A 16,080-nucleotide genomic window follows, 5' to 3' on the forward strand; every position below is an offset into this window, starting at 1 on the left:
CCCCCCCCACCCCTTCTATCTTAATACTGTTTTCCCTTTTTTGTTGTTGTTGTAAATATATACATATTTATGTCTAATCTATATGGATAATAAAATAAAATAAAGTAAAACAAAATAAAACAAAAAAGTGGCCTTACTCTATGGGGTGATAATGGTCCAATAAAATCCGAAAATCCGATTCACTAGCTGAGGTGATCAGGCCCTCAAAATATAGTGTGTCCGTAAAAAGTTCGTTTGTCAACTCTGAGAAGTAATGAATGTCCTGATCGTTCGACCGAGTGGAGCCAGATTTGCTCTTTGGCAAACGAACGACGAGTGAATGAGAATTATAAGTGTCAGCCATATTTCTGAATACAGTTTATTTGTATTGTATATTGTTCAAATCTAAGTACGCCAGCACCAAACACAAAGAAGCAGAGTTAATATATATGAAGTCTTTTTTTTTTGTTTTGTCTTCTTGGTATAGTTTCAGGAACTAGACCTGGATAATAGTTTAAACATACCTGTTGAAGGATATATGTATATAATTTATATATAAAAAGAGAAAGAAAGAGAAGAAAAAGAAAAAGAAAAAAAAGGGCCTAGGTTGCTAAGGAACAGTTACTAATGAGCGCGATGAAGGTGATTCAGGAACAAAGAATATAGAAATTGAAATAAAATATTCAACTATTATTTAAAGAGGAAAATAAAATAAAAAATAAAGGGGAATAGAAAAGAAAGCAAAAGAAGAAGAAGGAATAAGGAAATACTTTTTTTTTATATAAAATATATATATATATATGTCTTTGGCTGTATGTATGTTTTGTGTGTGTGTATGTATTGAATACTGACAAGTATATAAATATTTTATATATAAATAAATAAATATATTATATAAATAAAATAAATAAATATATATAAAAAAAAAGAGGAGAGCCGAGGGTCGACCCGAGATTGAAAATGGCAAGCAACAGCGTGTCGTACAACAACAGCCAAAGAAGATTGGAAATGACATCCAATTGTAAAATGATTCCTGGTTTTGTTTCTTTTTTATATATGTATTTTGTTTTTTACTTTCTTAAATAGCAATAATAGTAAACGATTATAATGATAACACTACTACTAATATGTATATATCTGAAAAGAGAGACAAAGATATAAATCCCTTTAACCCCAAAGTCTACCAACGGCGACCACTTTGAGAACGGTTGTTCTGTTGCTGACGTTGCTGAGATTGGTTGTGGTGCTTTGATGGAGCACTGTTTTGCTGGCTAAAATGAGCCAGGAGGCGATCTTTGATCCATTCCTTGTCGCGAGGAAGATATGCCTACACAGATCCAACGGCATTCAATAACCAGAATTGAAAATATAATATATGTGTCTAAAACAGATCCCTTACCTGAGTAGTTTGATCGAATACAAGAGCAACAAACTCCTTGTAGCTATCAATGAATCTAAACAGATCCTCTGCCCTAAATAAATGATCAAATAAATATCATTTGTACATCTCTTTACATACTCATCCACTTGCTTGCTTACTTGTTACTACCACCACTACCACCACTACCACTAATCTTATAAACATTTACCTGTACTGGATCTGGCCTGATCGAGGATTCTCTCTCTGAAGCTTCTGTTCAAACAAACTTGCTACATCTAAACAAACAAGCAAAATATTATAACCTTTATTTTAAAATCATGTATTACATTAGCAGCAATTAGATTTGTCACTTACGATCCAATGTCGCGGCAATAGTCTCAAAGTCTCTGAATTATTATGATCATATATAAAGTAAGTATAATTGTATTTGTGATCTCTTTTGGAATCTACACCGAATTCGATCAAATGTGTCTTACGAGTATGTTCGGCTAGAATGAATAAATAAAAATAAATAAGCATAATATAAACAACACAAACAAATAACCAAATAGGCAAATAATAATAATAAAAGAAGTATTTTTTTTTATTAAGAAAAACAAACATCATTAGTATTTTTTATCAACTTACTTTGCACCATTTGTAGGCTGTACCAAAAGGATCGTGTGAAAACTCTAACAGAAAAAAAAAGAGAAGCAAAGAAAGAAAGAATACAAATAGTGATAGGATTTGTCAGAAATGAAATAAGGATTAATCTAGACAGTGATGATGTACCATTACAATAGACTGAGGATAATGTTGATAAAATATTATAAATGTATAAATGTATATATATTTGTATGTATGTAATTTATGTTGTATATAATTTTTTATGTATATTTATACAAATTACAATGTGTGTCTGTGTCTGTATTTGTAAGAGGAAGGGTACGTGTTTGTGTTTGACTCTTTCTCTCTTTCTCTCTCTCTCTTTCTCAGTGCAAGTCAGCCCAGCTAGCCAGTCAATATGCCTGTCTGTTTGTTGGTCTGTTTGTAGATGTAAATACACACACGAAAGAAAGGCAAGGTAGAGAAAAGAACAGAGATAAAGATTTGCTTACGAGTTAAGATATAAAAATCAATTAAAATCGATAAAGTAAAGTAAATTAAATTAACACCAAATCAATTCTTGAATCCCTTACATTCATTACAAACCTTTCTCTCCCCCCATTAAATCCTTGTGCATTGACTCTAATTCTTCCCATTTTATCTTGTATAAAATATTCTCCTCCATATCCAACTTTCTCTCTATGTCTTCCCCATTTGCCATTTCTTTAATGCTTTCATTAACCGGGACGCGATCGTGACGTGACGTGTCTTTTTTTTTAATGCAGACTTTTTAATTTAAGGCAACATTGAAAAAAAATAGAAAAAAAAAAAGAAATTATACATAAAAAGTATATCTTGTATGTACGAATTATGTACACTTTATATATAAAAAAATTATACATCTCCAAGATACAAGAAATAAAAAAAAAGCCAAAAGATAAAAAATATAGCGAGAGCAAGAGAGCAAGAGAGCAAGAGAGCAAGAGAGCAAGAGAAAGGGAAAAGCAATCTTTTACTAAACTACTACTTCTTCTTCCTTTTTGTATTTTACTTTTGCATTTATTTTAATGAGTTTTTTGGTGGTTTGGTTTTTTTACTTCTTCTGAGTCTGGGTCTTGAGGACACGCTTGACGATCTTCTGCTCCTCAATCAAGAAAGCACGGACAATGCGGCTTCTGACGCAGTGAGCGCAACGGGAACCACCATAGGCACGGCTGACGTTCTTCTGGGTCTTGGAGACGTTACCGAACTGGCGGGCACGGAGGGCCTTGATACCAGCAAGAGCGTCACCGCAGTCACCGCAACGAGGGGCCTTGACAGGCTTCTTCTCGTAGTGGTAGACAAGGTTGGCACCTTTAAAGAGAAAACATTTTTTTTAATGTTTTAGTATCCAATCAAACAAACAAACAAACAACTGATGGTACGAATATATATATATATATAATGTTGTTTTGTTCCAATTCTCTACTATATATTTCCCCCTTCTTTATCTTTTTTAAGAAAAAAAATTGTAACTCTGGTGATTTCAACTGAAACACACTCACTCCAAACATAGCAACCAATAACAATAACAAAATAAAAATAAAAATAAAAAAGTAATAATAATCTTACCGGGAGTCTTGACAACGTGGACTCTGTTGGAGCGGGTGTTGTAAGAAAGGCGACGTCTGTAGGTGAGGCGCTGGACCATGATGCTCTGTAAGAACGATTTGGTTTTTTTTTATGGAATCATAATAATGTAGGATTCATGACAGATTATGGTGTAAATGTTGTAGTGATCAAGTGAATAACATGTATATACAAAAAAAAATGAAGATAAAAATCATAAAATATATAATTGAGGGACATATTTCAGTCTGTCAGTTCATCCATCCAAATATGTTTATTTTGTCTCGTTTTGAGTTTGAGCATATCTTGTATTCTATTCATCTCCTATCCCTTTTACCTTTGGATGTAGGAAAAGAAGGATATCTTGTTACAGCACGCACGTAGTTTTGTTGGCCACATCCATTGTCTGCCAGGTTCGGTATGTATCACGTGCTGAATCGAAACAATTTACCGGAGTGTGTTCTGTTCGACTAATGTCCGGACATTTTTTTTCTCTTTTGATTCCCAAAAATAGAAAGTACCTTTTTTTTTTTACACTCACTCATTCACATACTTACGCACAGACACACAAACGAATCGCCTTTATTTTGTTTTGCGCTTTGTTGTTTGTTCTTATTTTTATTAATTATATATATATATACACAATGCACCTCTTGATATCATATTATTCACACAAGAGCTTATAGATATCTGAAGGAAGAGAACAGACCGAGTCGTCAAAAGGATATCTTGGAAGATGCTCGTCTCTCTCACAATCATTAAGCATATTCGTCAGTTTTCTGGCTATGTCTGCAAACTCTACGGCATCCTTTTTTTGATTATTTCCTTTGCAGTGAATGGTGTGCATTGCGTTCAAGAGGATATTTGCTTCATCACCGTTGATAAGCTGATGGCCTCTCAAAAGACTGATCCGACCAAACAGAGACAAAAAGTAGTTTGTAACGCTTGAAGGGTATTCAGAAAACTTGTCTAGGGACCACCTAAGACCGGTCGTTGGCTCTCTAGTCTGTATCCGTCGTCTTTTTTCGGTCGCATATCCTATATATTCTGAGGAGTCGAAATCATCGTTTTCTGATCCCAAGTCTTCAGTAGTAGCTTCTCTGTCAAAAGATAGGGAAAGTTGGCGCTTATTCCCAGTCTTTGGTGTTTCGGAGGATGATCCAGACACTTTAGTATAAATTTTGACTGAAGTGACAAGCATGTTGAGTGTCTCGCCCACTGGAATACGATTTCCTATGTTGATAAACTTGCCTTTGTGCATGGAACATTTCAATGTTAATCTTTTTTATGTATATTCATTTGTTCTTCTTCTTTTATTTACCTCCCAAGCTTGCGTGAGTTCCAATCGGGAGATTTTGTTTCATTAACTCAAGGCCTAGTAGATCATCTTCAACAATACATGTAATCAAAAGTCCTGAAAGGCTTGCCTGCAAGACGAGTTTTCCCTCATCAATAATGGGCACACTTTGAGTAGTGATAGTAATTTTGACTTCTTCTCTCATAGGTTGTGATGAGTAGAAGAAATACATGGAGATTAATAGTTCATTGATCTGGTTTTCTTTACATTTTTTTTTATAAATGTTGTCCGTTTCAACACAAAGCCAACCTGGGTATCCAAATACATTGTTGTGAACACTTGATTATGTAAAATATAAATTGTTGTCAAATTTGAGTTTCAAACTGTATCATGTCTTATTGTATTTAACTGCTTTGGATTTGACGTCGGGGTTTGCTTTAACTTTAAAGAATTGGTCAATTGTAATGGTGCTATAGATTAATGTGTATGTCTTGGAAAGGGGTTTCTTTGTAAAGATAAATAAGTAAAGAAACATGCTTTGCTATATACGCTCATGATGTGTACCCAAGATGATTGTATGGTTTTGTATTTATAATAATAGGCTTGTAAACCATCATTTCTGACAAATTTCATTGGTAGTACGGGTTACAAGACAAAAGATAATAGAAATTAATAGGTAGAGTTTTTCCAGAATTAGAAAATGAAATTGTGCAATGTATTCGACAACAAGTATTCCATTAATCATTGTTTATTGTTCATTGTTAGTCGTTAATTGTTCATTATTTTTCAATATACAATCCACATCTTCCTTTATTTTGCCTGGCCCGATCCAAGGTTCCATGTGGCCAAGTGCTTCGATTGTCTAAGTAATCAAAAAAAATTGCTATGAGTATATATATACACAATATCATTATCTTGATTGTCTTTTTTTTCACCTTTAATTTCAATTGATCTTTGTAGCCTAGTTCTTGGAATTCGGTTTCTTTGTCATCTAGACATGTCTTGTAGGCCTCCACAACCGAATTCACAATCGATTTAAATTGATCTGGGCTGCCGTACTGAGCTTGTAACGAAGGTCTGGTAAGTGCGAGACAGGCATTGATACGCACTTTAAAATTCTTGCACTGGGTCAGAGATGAACACAAGGCCCGATAAAAACCGGTTGTCCAAGGATACATTTGATCCTTGTCCATATATCCGACAGGAAAGTCTGGATTGCGAAGCATATTATTAGCAGCATGACAGGCATTCCATCTGGTCTATAAAAAATAATAGTAATATAGAACAATACAATAAAATACAATACAAAGATCAGTCTTTTTTTTTCTTCTTCTTTTGGTTTAACCTAAAAAATCAAAATAAAGCTATGATAGAGAGTATTAAAAAAACAAACAAACAAACAAACAAATTTTACTTTGAGTGTGCCGGTTTCAATGTTCTTGATCAGAGCAGTCATTGCATTCTTTAGTAGAAGCATGATACGGCCTTGGTCAAAATAGGAGCAAGGTGTGATACGCAGCAAACTTCCTAAGGCTCGTACAGCATTGGATCGTAGCTAAAATAAACATAAAAAAAAAGAAGAAGAGCACACACATGTAAGTATATAAATATATATGGTTGTATGAAAGTCCGTAAAAGTAAAAGCCCTTTCTTTTACATTTCTCTCTCTCGCGCTCTCTCTCTCTTTCTTACCTTGTCATTATCAAGGGCAGCTGTAGTTGCAGTGCTTATTAGATCAGTCCAGAGAGAAGTAGAGACCCATTCCTCAATACAAAAACCTTGCTTTTCGCTAATAAAATAGACAGAGCCGTTGATTTAGAAAACATCAGTTCATTTACTGAAAATAAGAATAATAATAAAGCACTCTTACCTTTCTAATACAAGAGCATCGCACAAATTGCCTTGTGCCCAGCTGGCTCGTACACGAACATTGATCACCTTGTCGTTCATTTGTTCCATCAAAGCGGAGGCCATATCCGAAACAAACAGAGGATCCTTTTTTTTAAAAAAAAAGTTAATAGAATGATAGTAAGACAAAGGATAATACCAAGAGCAAAATATATACACAAGTATCTAGGTATGTATGTATGTATGATATTTTTTACAGAAAAAATAAAGACAAAAGTACATCTATTTATCCTATTGTTACACTCTTACTTCTCTTAAGTCTTGAAAGAGTACAAAGACACCCAAGGTTCTACAAGCCGCAGCTCTGACATTTGGGTCTTCATCTCGAGGAAGAGGGAGGATTAGTGTTACCAAGAGAGTTTGGATTCGAGGCTAAAATTATTTAAGGTTTTTGTTTTATTTTATTAATTCATAAGATAAAATAAAGTAAAGCAAAGCAAAATACCGTTGTTGTTATTATTATTGTATATGAATAAACTTACATTAAGTCTCGCAAATATATACTTGGAAATACTGCCAACGCAATCGCAACTAATTGCACGTACAATGCCTTCGCTATCCAATGATGTCTGTTGTATATACTCTCCTATCATAACTATCCACCAGTCTATGTATTCCTGCATCTAAAAGAGGCATATATATATATTAGTAATACTGATAATACTAGCACGAGATTTTATATATTCTTATTACCAATTCTGTATCTTGATCCTCTGCAAGCGATTTATCCATAGAGCTGGCATAACACTCAATAAATCTAAGTGCAGCTGCACGGACCAGAGGATCTTTGTCTCCAAGAGATTCTTCAAAGTCTGGCTTAATATCAGGCCACAAATTTCTAATAGACATTTAATGCGTAATACAATATTAATAATATATAGCAATTGTTAGTATATATCTTCCTTATAATAAAATACAATAATAATTTACAAGATCAATGAAAACTGTGATTTGGCTAGCATTCCAAACGTCTGCCACTTCTCGACCTTAAGTTCAGTATATCCTGGATCAGTCTGATTACCCTGGATCTCTAACAAAAGATTCGGAAGGCACGGAAGAGTCTTGTCTTCAATCTCCAAGTTGCTCTTGATCAATTCTGATACTTCTCCTTTGCCAGGTCTTGCCTCTACAATTGCCGACAAGACCTGAAGGATGCCAATACGTAATGATATACCTACAATTTTTTTAAGATAATAATAGTAATAATAATATTATGAATTAATCATTGCATTATGTACTTATGTATCTATTCTTTTTTTTAAAATTATACTTTACTTGATTTATTCCAATTGGAAAGAACAGAACGATAAAGTTTTGTAAGATGGCCGAGTGCCAGACGCTCATACGAGCAGTTTTGAACCAAGTTGGTTGCAGCCTTTAAATTAGGTTTTAATAGATTCAAAATTACAATTAGGAAAAAAAAAATAACAGTAAAATTACAGGAATATCAGTAGTAAAAAACTATAACTATCACTATACTTATAGTTGCTATCAATATAGGAGTTACCTTTAATAAGAGTGCCTGTACTTGAGGGGTTTGCTCCTTATTTAATGCAATCATAATACCTGCATGGAGATCTCTCAGAATAGATGCCACACGCTCAGACAAGGATGTGAATGAAGACTTGGTATCTCTTATTATTAAAAAAAATCAATTTTTTATTATTTTTGTTATTATTAAAGATATTTATAAAAATACAATTTATATATCTATACATTTATACACATACATACATACACATTTACATATGTATACGTATTACAATTATTTATTCAAGTAGTACTTACCTCTCAGATGCAATACTTAGATATTGTTTAGACCCTTCCAACATTGCAATAAGAGCATTGCACGCAGCTGTACGTACAGTCACTGTTGGATCATATATTATCAATGTGAACAGTGAAAAAGGCTGGTTATCTGATCTGAGGGTAGGAGAAAGCCTTTGAGAATTAGATCCAATTTCAGTGTTGTTATTGAAAAATATAGTCATCGAATCTGGAATAAACTTGTGCCAGTTGGGGTATAATGCGCGAGGGGATGTCTAATATAAGAAAAAGAAGAAGAAACATAATGTGCCAATTTAATGAATAGTTTATTAGTACATATAGATAGATACCTTTGCAATTGCAGCAAGACACAACAAAGCATTGATTCGAATTTTGGCATCGTCTCGCCTAGACAAGTTATTGTTGTTCTTATTATTATCTCAATACATCAATACCAAAGCTCTATTTTTTTTTAAAATAATAATAATAATATTCAAAGTTATCTTACTGTTTTCGTAGACTGTTTAGCGGTGAATCAGAATCCGATAATTCGGAATCTGAGCTGAGGGCACCCATTGTTCTAGAAAGCATGGATGGTCTCCATGAGAATTGAGTACGAGTAGATGGCGAGATGGGTTGCTGCTGCTGCTGTTGTTGCTGTGTACGAATTTGCCCAAGTCTTTGCTTGGAAGTAGATGCTGAAAGTTGAATGGGCATTGGGTTGTCTATTTTTGGTGGGATTGGATTGTATGCTTGAACAGACACATGGGCAAAGACAAAGTTGTACACAATATCAATCATATCGCACAAAGGGTTTGTCACCAGGGTCTTGTCTTGAGACAGCAAGAATTGTAGTGCTCGTAATGTGCTGCTTGCAATCTAAATTGAACTAAGTACCCACACACTACACACATAGATATATACACACTATGATTCTTTGATAGTTCTAAGCTTATTTCTTTTGTTTGGTTACCTTTCTAACGCCAGGGTCTGTAAAATCAAGAGAGGAAGATGCTACCATGATAGTGCCTCGAGATGTGTGATCCACGACACACAAATTAGAGAGCAATACTTCATAGTAATCTTTGTAATATGCATTTAGTTTGGGCCCTGCGCCGGCGCAAGTATTGCCGATACAATTGATCGCCATTCGACGGACCTCCAACGGTTTGATGGATCGGTTAGCCAGGACAAGTAAATTGGTTGCAAGACGAGGATAAAACTGTTTATATTTAATGAGACCGAGAATTCAGGCGAAACAAAAAAAAATCAAAGTAATTTTACCCTAGATACATTTGACGTGTTCTCAAATACAAGAGCACTTAATGCACGCAACAGATCAACCCGAAGTTCGGGTGCTTCTGTTGTTTCGAGACCGTTCAAGAGAAATGTGATACATGAATCGAATTGAAAAGATCGTAAGCTGCTCAATCGGATCTGAACAAAAAGAAAATTAAATAATATATACATATCATTATTGCTTAGTATTATACAATCGAATCAAAACACATAATCCAAAGGTCTTTCTCTCATTTATTCTGTCGTTATACCTGCTTAGAGCATTGCTTAAACATAAACTTGCAAAACGCTGAGCATGCCTCATGAGTTGTAGGTAATGATTTACTACCCAGGAAGAGAAATTCTATTACTTGCTAATCAAGCATTCCAAAAGATTAAGACATTTATTTAATATATGCTCGTTTGTAAAGAAAAAAAAAGAATTATCGAAGGATTCTTTTACTTGATCTGGTACTTCTTTCCAGGGCCCATCAAAACTATTGAGTTTATTTAGAATCCCAAGTAATGACAGGGCAGGTCGAGACGATTCGGAGCTTATGATTTGGTACAACTCATTGGCTTGTGCCTGAAGTTGGACTAATGACTTTTGGGCGTTAATGGAAGATTTGTCCATGTTTCCCTTGAATGTTTAAGATCTGTTTATGGATATGACTATGACTATGTATAATAATTATAAGAGCATAAAAAAATTACATACAGAAATTGACTTTATTTTTATTTATTAAATTTTATTTATATAAATTTATAAATTTATAAAATAAAAATATTCAATCTGATTTAGGTATATTCGACGTCTTGGACTGTTTACACCACACACACACTTCATCCTCCTGTGTAGAAACCAAACTAATCTGCACATTAATGAGCTCTCATTTGACTCATGGAATGTAGTATTAGTCATCTTCTTTTATGAAATAACATCTTTAGATCTATCTATACACATTGCATCGGAAAGTCTATAAATCCTTAATTAATTATAAATGCCAGATTAGTCTGGTAACTTGTCTGTAATTTTTCCCAAACCCCCTCTTCCTAATCACTTTAGAATCTTACTTTCACTACTTTTCTTTTGTCAAATGCACACACATCAATTGCGTACAAATTCTTTAATGGAATATAATTAAACCAACATAGTCTTAATTTTACTTTTATTTTCTTATCAAGAAACATCACCAAAACGTTAAACGCTTTCAATTCTATGTGCTCTTCACGACCTCAAACCTTAAAACTTGACATTCTACCAGACCAGCCCCCCCCCCCCCCCCCCCCCCCCAAAACTATACACAAAAATACATGATACATATAGTAATTATGTAACGTAAAACTTGCAAAACGATAAAAACTCTGTGAGCACCTTGTACTTTTCACCTTCGACATGGAAGTAAAATGGGAAATAACGTCCCATATACAGCATACTAAACAGTCATATTTACATAGCTACTTTTCATAGAAATAATAGTTATGTTAATGTGTTATTTTATTTCTTTACTTCTGTTTCATTGTCTTTTAAATGAATCTGTTTGCTCTTCCGAGTCATTTGTCGATTAGGAAATCTAAGGGCAAGCATTAGACAATGCTTGTAAAAATACTTCGACTCCTCCTTCTCCAAGAACAGTGTCAATAAGGTGGTTGTAGTTCATTGTTTTTTTTTAATAAAAATATTGCAAAATAAAGAACGCAAGAAATAATACACAAAAATCCACACACTATAATGACATTTTAGAGATTAAGTACTCCAACAAAAATATCTTGAGTATCATATAGCTCTAAAACTGTTTTGTGTAAGGTCTAGGGAATGGGTCTGGTGGAACGTCAAGTTGTGAGGTCTGAGGACAGGAAGAGCACCTTCTGTCTTTCAAAAGCATTGCATGGTAAAACGCATTGCCTTTCTTGGATTCACTTGTCACAACTTCCATTTACCAATTACCCAAACATTATCCATTCCTTCCTCTTCTTTCTCGAATTGTCCTTTAGATAACTTTGTATTGATCTATTTAATCCCCTTTTCATTTTAAAAAAAATCACAAATTGTTTGTAATAGATCTATCCTTATATTATTCTTTGATTTTTTTTAAAAGCAAGTTGTTTATAAACTATTTAAACTCCCCTAAAGAAAAGAGAGAAAGATAACGAAAAAAGAAAGTTTAGTATGAACCCTTCTTCTTCTATTACCAGCGAACTTGACGAGTTTAGAGATCAATGGCGCAAAGAAGTGGAAAGTCAAAAAGTACCACAACCACATGAACCGACACCTCCAATTCAAGAGCCTCTTGTTCAACAAACCGAATCTCTTAAACTTGAACCATCCGATGACGAGATTGAAGAAGAGCCAATGGTCACCGCCATGGATTTTTATATTGCTGCGGCAGATCTCGAAAAACAAGGACAGCTTCAAAAGGGTGAGCTTTTATTAGATGGCACAAATGATTATTTTGTATATGCATATCTGTAAGAAAGAGGTGTATAGGATAATTAGTAATATATTATCTTGCATATACATATAATAATACATCATTCATAACTTGAATCCTGATTTTGTAAAATAGCTATAATTCATTATCGTCGTGCATTCAAACTGAATCCAGAAATCGATTATGAATATAAGCACCATCAAGCAACTGTTGTTCATAGCGAACCCAAAGTCGGCAACTCAAGTACAGAACATATCCACCCAGAAGATCCACAATTCAGACATGCAGTACCCATCGGTACTGAATACAAGGCACTTTCCACAAGAAAGGATCCTCTCGAAGACCTTATCAAGTTGTTCCAGAGCCAAGACCTTCATTATCAGCCTGCGATAGAGTATAAGCCTGTACTGATCGCCAAGCTTCCTAATGAGGTTATCCAACATATTCTACGTCACCTAGTACTGCGGTCTGTATCTTCTGTCGCTAGATTTGCATTGGTCTGCAAGAATTTTTTCTTGTTTACTCGATCTCCTTCACTGTGGAAATTTGCATGTGAGCATGCATTCAGGACACCTGAGATGTCGCTAGAAGACTCACAGTGGCAGCAACATAAACATGTCCAAGTTTACGAAGGAAATTGGATGAGAATGTTTATCGAACGACCTAGAATTCGCTATGACGGTGTTTACATATCAACCTGTCAGTATGTACGGTAAGCCTCGTTCTTTCTGCCATTCAACCTTAGGATTTTATATACATAAACCTTTTTTCTTTATTTTATTTTTATCATTATTACTATTATTATTTTCTGTTGAAGGAAAAGGCAGAAAAAAGGAGAATAAGCTGAAGAATCATATATATATATACATTACATATTTTATTTTGAAGTACAAATGATAATAATGGCATAATACACACATCTATCTATATATGTATCTATATAATTATATCATAGGCCAGGTATATCAGATTCCTCCTGGGGCCAACCCTTCCACATGGTGACTTATTATCGCTACCTAAGGTTTTTCCCCAATGGAGATATCCTCAAGCATGTCTCGACAGATAAACCCGCACAGGTGGTTAGACTTTTGACGCCCCAATTTGTCCGAAAACAAATCTTCAATGGTCATTTTGAACTTGACAAGGAGAAAATCTATATTGAAATGCAAGACCGGACGTTACCTCGCGAAGAGTTTCGAATGTCGCTTACAATCAAGAGTACCCATAGAGGGCGACACAACAAATTAGCCTGGATTGAATACAACAGTAACGCAATTGATCAAGAAGGGGCGTTTCCTTATGATCTTAAATTAATGAAACCGTATTTCTTCAGTCCCGTCAAGAGCTATACAGTAGATTATCTACCCGTCATTCCACTGATATAATAAATAAACGAAAGAATAATAATACTAAAAAAAGTTGTGTTTAAGGCTGAAAAGTTAGTTAGTTAGTCAGTTAGTTTGTTAGTATGTTAGTATGTTTTATACCCTCCCTTATTTTATTTATTTATTAGAATTAGAAGATATGATGTTCCTTTTCATTATAAACCTTTACCCCTTCAAGCACTCCAAAAAAAGGGGAGATAAGACAAAGGAGACCAAAGAAGAACAAGAAGAACAAGAAGCAGAAACAAAAGCAGGTGAGAAATAGGGCTCATATACTCACACATTTGTACATTTGTGCAGACAGACAGACAAACAGACAGATAGTCAGTCAGTCAGTCAGCCAGCCAGCCATACAGACAGACATGCATACAAATAAAAATATATAAATGTATAAATAAATAAATATAAAAGAGAAATTGACCAGAATCATTTAACTTTTCGCTTTTCTTTTGTCGTCTCCTGTAAATCACCCTTTCTTTCATTCTTATAACACAATATGCGATATTGCTGCGGATTTCATAATAAGTCTACTCGTAGAACATTTCTCCAAAGATTTTTTGCTGTTGCTATTGTGCTGGCCATCTTGCTAACAGTAATAAGTAAGGATATATGAATTCAATATATGTATATAGACAGATTCTATCATTTCTGCAGTGTTTTCCCCTATTTCCAAATAAAATAAAATAAAATAAAATAAAGAAAAAGTAATCCTTACATAAATCTGACGTTCGTTCATTATTAGTCCCCACTTGGCAGATTTATACAGAGGAGGGAAAGTATGTCGTGAATATATCACATTAGAAACCTTTATAAACCTTCACTCATCATAGTCATTAGAACGTCAACTTTGATCAGCTACCGAGATCCAAACATCCGTGGCGAGTCACTTTATGTGGCCGCTTCTGTAATGGATGTCAATTTTAACGAAAAATCCTACAAAGTTCATTTCCTCATTCAACCAAATGGAACCCTAGCAAACGCCTATGGTCAATTAAGGTAATACAATACAATACAATGAAATGAAGAAAGAAATATACATCTATATATATATATATAAAAGATAATGAATCAATAAATTTGCATGTATTTATTGTAGTCAACCTATCATTGTATCTTTTCCTTCAGGTGGAAGTCATCGATTCGAAGCAGGAGACACGGTTGATCCGATTAGAGTGGAATTCAGCTATGATTTTGGTACTGAAATGGACTACCCATTCGATCAATACTCAGGCTACTTTGAGCTGTATGCCTCTTACGCAAACGACACCATACAGGGAATTCCAATCACCTTTCACCTTGAAGCAAGCCTTTCTTCGTTTAGTTTTACGCCAACTCTTGAATCACTGCCAAACGAGCCGGATAGAGTCGGTCTTAAGATTGTCACTGGTCGATCGACGACTACCCTTGGATTCAGCATATTTGTCTGTACGCTGATGTGGGCCCTTACACTAATCATGAGTTTATTTGGGTACCAGGTTGCAGTAAAAAAAAGAAGAGTAGATGCTCACGCGTGCATGATTGGGATAACTATGCTGTTTGCTCTTCCTGCCCTGAGGTAAGAGAATGTCTATGTTTATAATCTTTTTAATTACACGTTACTCATCCACAACCCACAAAATTTGATTATAGATCTGCCCAACCTGGTATTCCTGAAGTAGGCTGTACATCAGATGTCCTTGGTTTTTATTGGTATTTTTATTATTATTATTTCATTTACTATTATTTTTAAACTTCTTTGTTACAGCCGATTCAAGGAGGTTTATAATTTATTTATTTATGTGTGTGTGTGTGGGATGATATTTAGGAATATGGCTATTATAGCGTCAGCCAGTATTACAGTGATCGTGTGCTGGGTCGCACGTTGGAACGAGACATATGACATACATGAACAGTCGCATAGCCATGCCAATCCTACAGAATTGCCTAAGCAAGGGAGTGCGCAGCATATTGAGCATGTTGTCTGCATGCCTGATGCCGATGACTACCCTAGCGAAATGGACTTGTCAAGATCCTCTACATGCAATATTGGGACAGGTGCTATGGAACAGAGGACAAAAATTGATATGTGTACTTCTTCGTCATCTTCATACTTACCACGGAAATAATTCAATTGACGTTTTACCTAAAAGATAAAATAAAAATAAAATGAAGTAAAGGATTGCTTGTAATATGAACATAAAGATGGATAGGATACACAAGCATAATCAATTAATTAAATGATATTCTTATTAAACTTCTTGGCATAACATTCTATTATATAAATAAAGCTTTCATTAGTGCGTGTAGATTTCTCTATTTCTCTATCTTTCTATTACTATATATTGGTTTATTCAAATTGGGTTGATTTCATATATAGCTAGCCCTCTTTTGAAACAATCTCCTATAGATTAGTTTAATTCTGAACAAGAATAAGTACATAGAATTGTATTCAAGTAGGTTTATTTTATGAAGTATTTTGTT

The 16,080-nt window shown here is 34.4% G+C and overlaps 7 protein-coding genes across 7 annotated transcripts in view; 2 read left to right on the plus strand and 5 right to left on the minus strand.

Annotated features, from left to right (window-relative positions):
* Positions 1 to 536, minus strand: part of PHYBLDRAFT_188427 (hypothetical protein) — a 4,332-nt gene extending 3,796 nt beyond the window's left edge. The window contains exons 1-2 of the mRNA XM_018439501.1: positions 504 to 536; positions 138 to 384 (exon numbers count right to left, since the gene is read on the minus strand). Of these exons, the coding sequence (XP_018287348.1) occupies positions 138 to 343 (206 nt within the window). The 5' untranslated portion in view covers positions 344 to 384; positions 504 to 536. The remainder of the gene's footprint in view (positions 1 to 137; positions 385 to 503) is intronic.
* Positions 537 to 1,051: 515 nt separating this feature from the next.
* PHYBLDRAFT_56077 (hypothetical protein) lies at positions 1,052 to 2,223 on the minus strand. The gene is made up of 7 exons (XM_018440207.1): positions 2,132 to 2,223; positions 1,988 to 2,031; positions 1,837 to 1,848; positions 1,715 to 1,746; positions 1,569 to 1,635; positions 1,379 to 1,451; positions 1,052 to 1,306 (listed from the first exon to the last, which is right to left on the minus strand). The coding sequence occupies exons 1-7, from the start codon at positions 2,132 to 2,134 to the stop codon at positions 1,160 to 1,162; spliced, it is 378 nt and encodes a 125-aa protein (XP_018287349.1). The 5' UTR covers positions 2,135 to 2,223; the 3' UTR covers positions 1,052 to 1,159.
* A 574-nt stretch (positions 2,224 to 2,797) lies between these two features.
* On the minus strand, positions 2,798 to 3,643 carry PHYBLDRAFT_188428 (hypothetical protein). Its single transcript, XM_018439502.1, has 2 exons — positions 3,557 to 3,643; positions 2,798 to 3,298 (listed from the first exon to the last, which is right to left on the minus strand). Exons 1-2 carry the CDS (start codon positions 3,633 to 3,635, stop codon positions 3,039 to 3,041), a joined length of 339 nt encoding a protein of 112 aa, XP_018287350.1. The 5' UTR covers positions 3,636 to 3,643; the 3' UTR covers positions 2,798 to 3,038.
* Positions 3,644 to 4,217: 574 nt separating this feature from the next.
* On the minus strand, positions 4,218 to 5,082 carry PHYBLDRAFT_66722 (hypothetical protein; the record flags this gene model as incomplete). The annotated part of the gene is made up of 2 exons (XM_018441679.1): positions 4,218 to 4,804; positions 4,875 to 5,082. 2 exons carry the CDS (start codon positions 5,080 to 5,082, stop codon positions 4,218 to 4,220), a joined length of 795 nt encoding a protein of 264 aa, XP_018287351.1.
* Positions 5,083 to 5,585: 503 nt separating this feature from the next.
* On the minus strand, positions 5,586 to 10,442 carry PHYBLDRAFT_188429 (hypothetical protein). The gene is made up of 18 exons (XM_018439503.1): positions 10,267 to 10,442; positions 10,076 to 10,177; positions 9,810 to 9,962; positions 9,499 to 9,747; positions 9,034 to 9,404; positions 8,876 to 8,933; positions 8,547 to 8,800; positions 8,266 to 8,392; positions 8,034 to 8,133; positions 7,689 to 7,932; positions 7,452 to 7,596; positions 7,241 to 7,381; positions 7,008 to 7,130; positions 6,721 to 6,845; positions 6,543 to 6,639; positions 6,265 to 6,405; positions 5,786 to 6,109; positions 5,586 to 5,712 (listed from the first exon to the last, which is right to left on the minus strand). Exons 1-18 carry the CDS (start codon positions 10,435 to 10,437, stop codon positions 5,599 to 5,601), a joined length of 3,039 nt encoding a protein of 1,012 aa, XP_018287352.1. The 5' UTR covers positions 10,438 to 10,442; the 3' UTR covers positions 5,586 to 5,598.
* A 1,369-nt stretch (positions 10,443 to 11,811) lies between these two features.
* On the plus strand, positions 11,812 to 13,885 carry PHYBLDRAFT_188430 (hypothetical protein; the record flags this gene model as incomplete). The annotated part of the gene is made up of 5 exons (XM_018439504.1): positions 11,812 to 12,223; positions 12,371 to 12,947; positions 13,191 to 13,587; positions 13,655 to 13,673; positions 13,749 to 13,885. Exons 1-5 carry the CDS (start codon positions 11,974 to 11,976, stop codon positions 13,883 to 13,885), a joined length of 1,380 nt encoding a protein of 459 aa, XP_018287353.1. The 5' UTR covers positions 11,812 to 11,973.
* Positions 13,886 to 14,116: 231 nt separating this feature from the next.
* PHYBLDRAFT_172566 (hypothetical protein) lies at positions 14,117 to 15,725 on the plus strand (the record flags this gene model as incomplete). The annotated part of the gene is made up of 5 exons (XM_018436828.1): positions 14,117 to 14,219; positions 14,451 to 14,616; positions 14,717 to 15,175; positions 15,250 to 15,309; positions 15,425 to 15,725. 5 exons carry the CDS (start codon positions 14,117 to 14,119, stop codon positions 15,723 to 15,725), a joined length of 1,089 nt encoding a protein of 362 aa, XP_018287354.1.
* Between the last annotated feature and the right edge of the window lie 355 nt (positions 15,726 to 16,080).

Source organism: Phycomyces blakesleeanus, assembly GCF_001638985.1.
Source record: "Phycomyces blakesleeanus NRRL 1555(-) unplaced genomic scaffold PHYBLscaffold_22, whole genome shotgun sequence".
Lineage (NCBI taxonomy): Eukaryota > Fungi > Mucoromycota > Mucoromycetes > Mucorales > Phycomycetaceae > Phycomyces > Phycomyces blakesleeanus.

Coding starts and splice junctions, on each gene's coding strand:
- PHYBLDRAFT_188428 (XM_018439502.1), bottom strand. CDS start 3,635: ATGGTCCAGCGCCTCACCTACAGACGTCGCCTTTCTTACAACACCCGC. Junction 3,299..3,556: donor CCACGTTGTCAAGACTCCCG/GTAAGATTATTA, acceptor TTCTCTTTAAAG/GTGCCAACCTTGTCTACCAC.
- PHYBLDRAFT_188429 (XM_018439503.1), bottom strand. CDS start 10,437: ATGGACAAATCTTCCATTAACGCCCAAAAGTCATTAGTCCAACTTCAG. Junction 9,405..9,498: donor CAGACCCTGGCGTTAGAAAG/GTAACCAAACAA, acceptor AGTTCAATTTAG/ATTGCAAGCAGCACATTACG. Junction 6,406..6,542: donor CTGCCCTTGATAATGACAAG/GTAAGAAAGAGA, acceptor TGTTTATTTTAG/CTACGATCCAATGCTGTACG.
- PHYBLDRAFT_56077 (XM_018440207.1), bottom strand. Junction 1,636..1,714: donor TATTGCCGCGACATTGGATC/GTAAGTGACAAA, acceptor TTGTTTGTTTAG/ATGTAGCAAGTTTGTTTGAA. Junction 1,307..1,378: donor TATTCGATCAAACTACTCAG/GTAAGGGATCTG, acceptor GGATCTGTGTAG/GCATATCTTCCTCGCGACAA.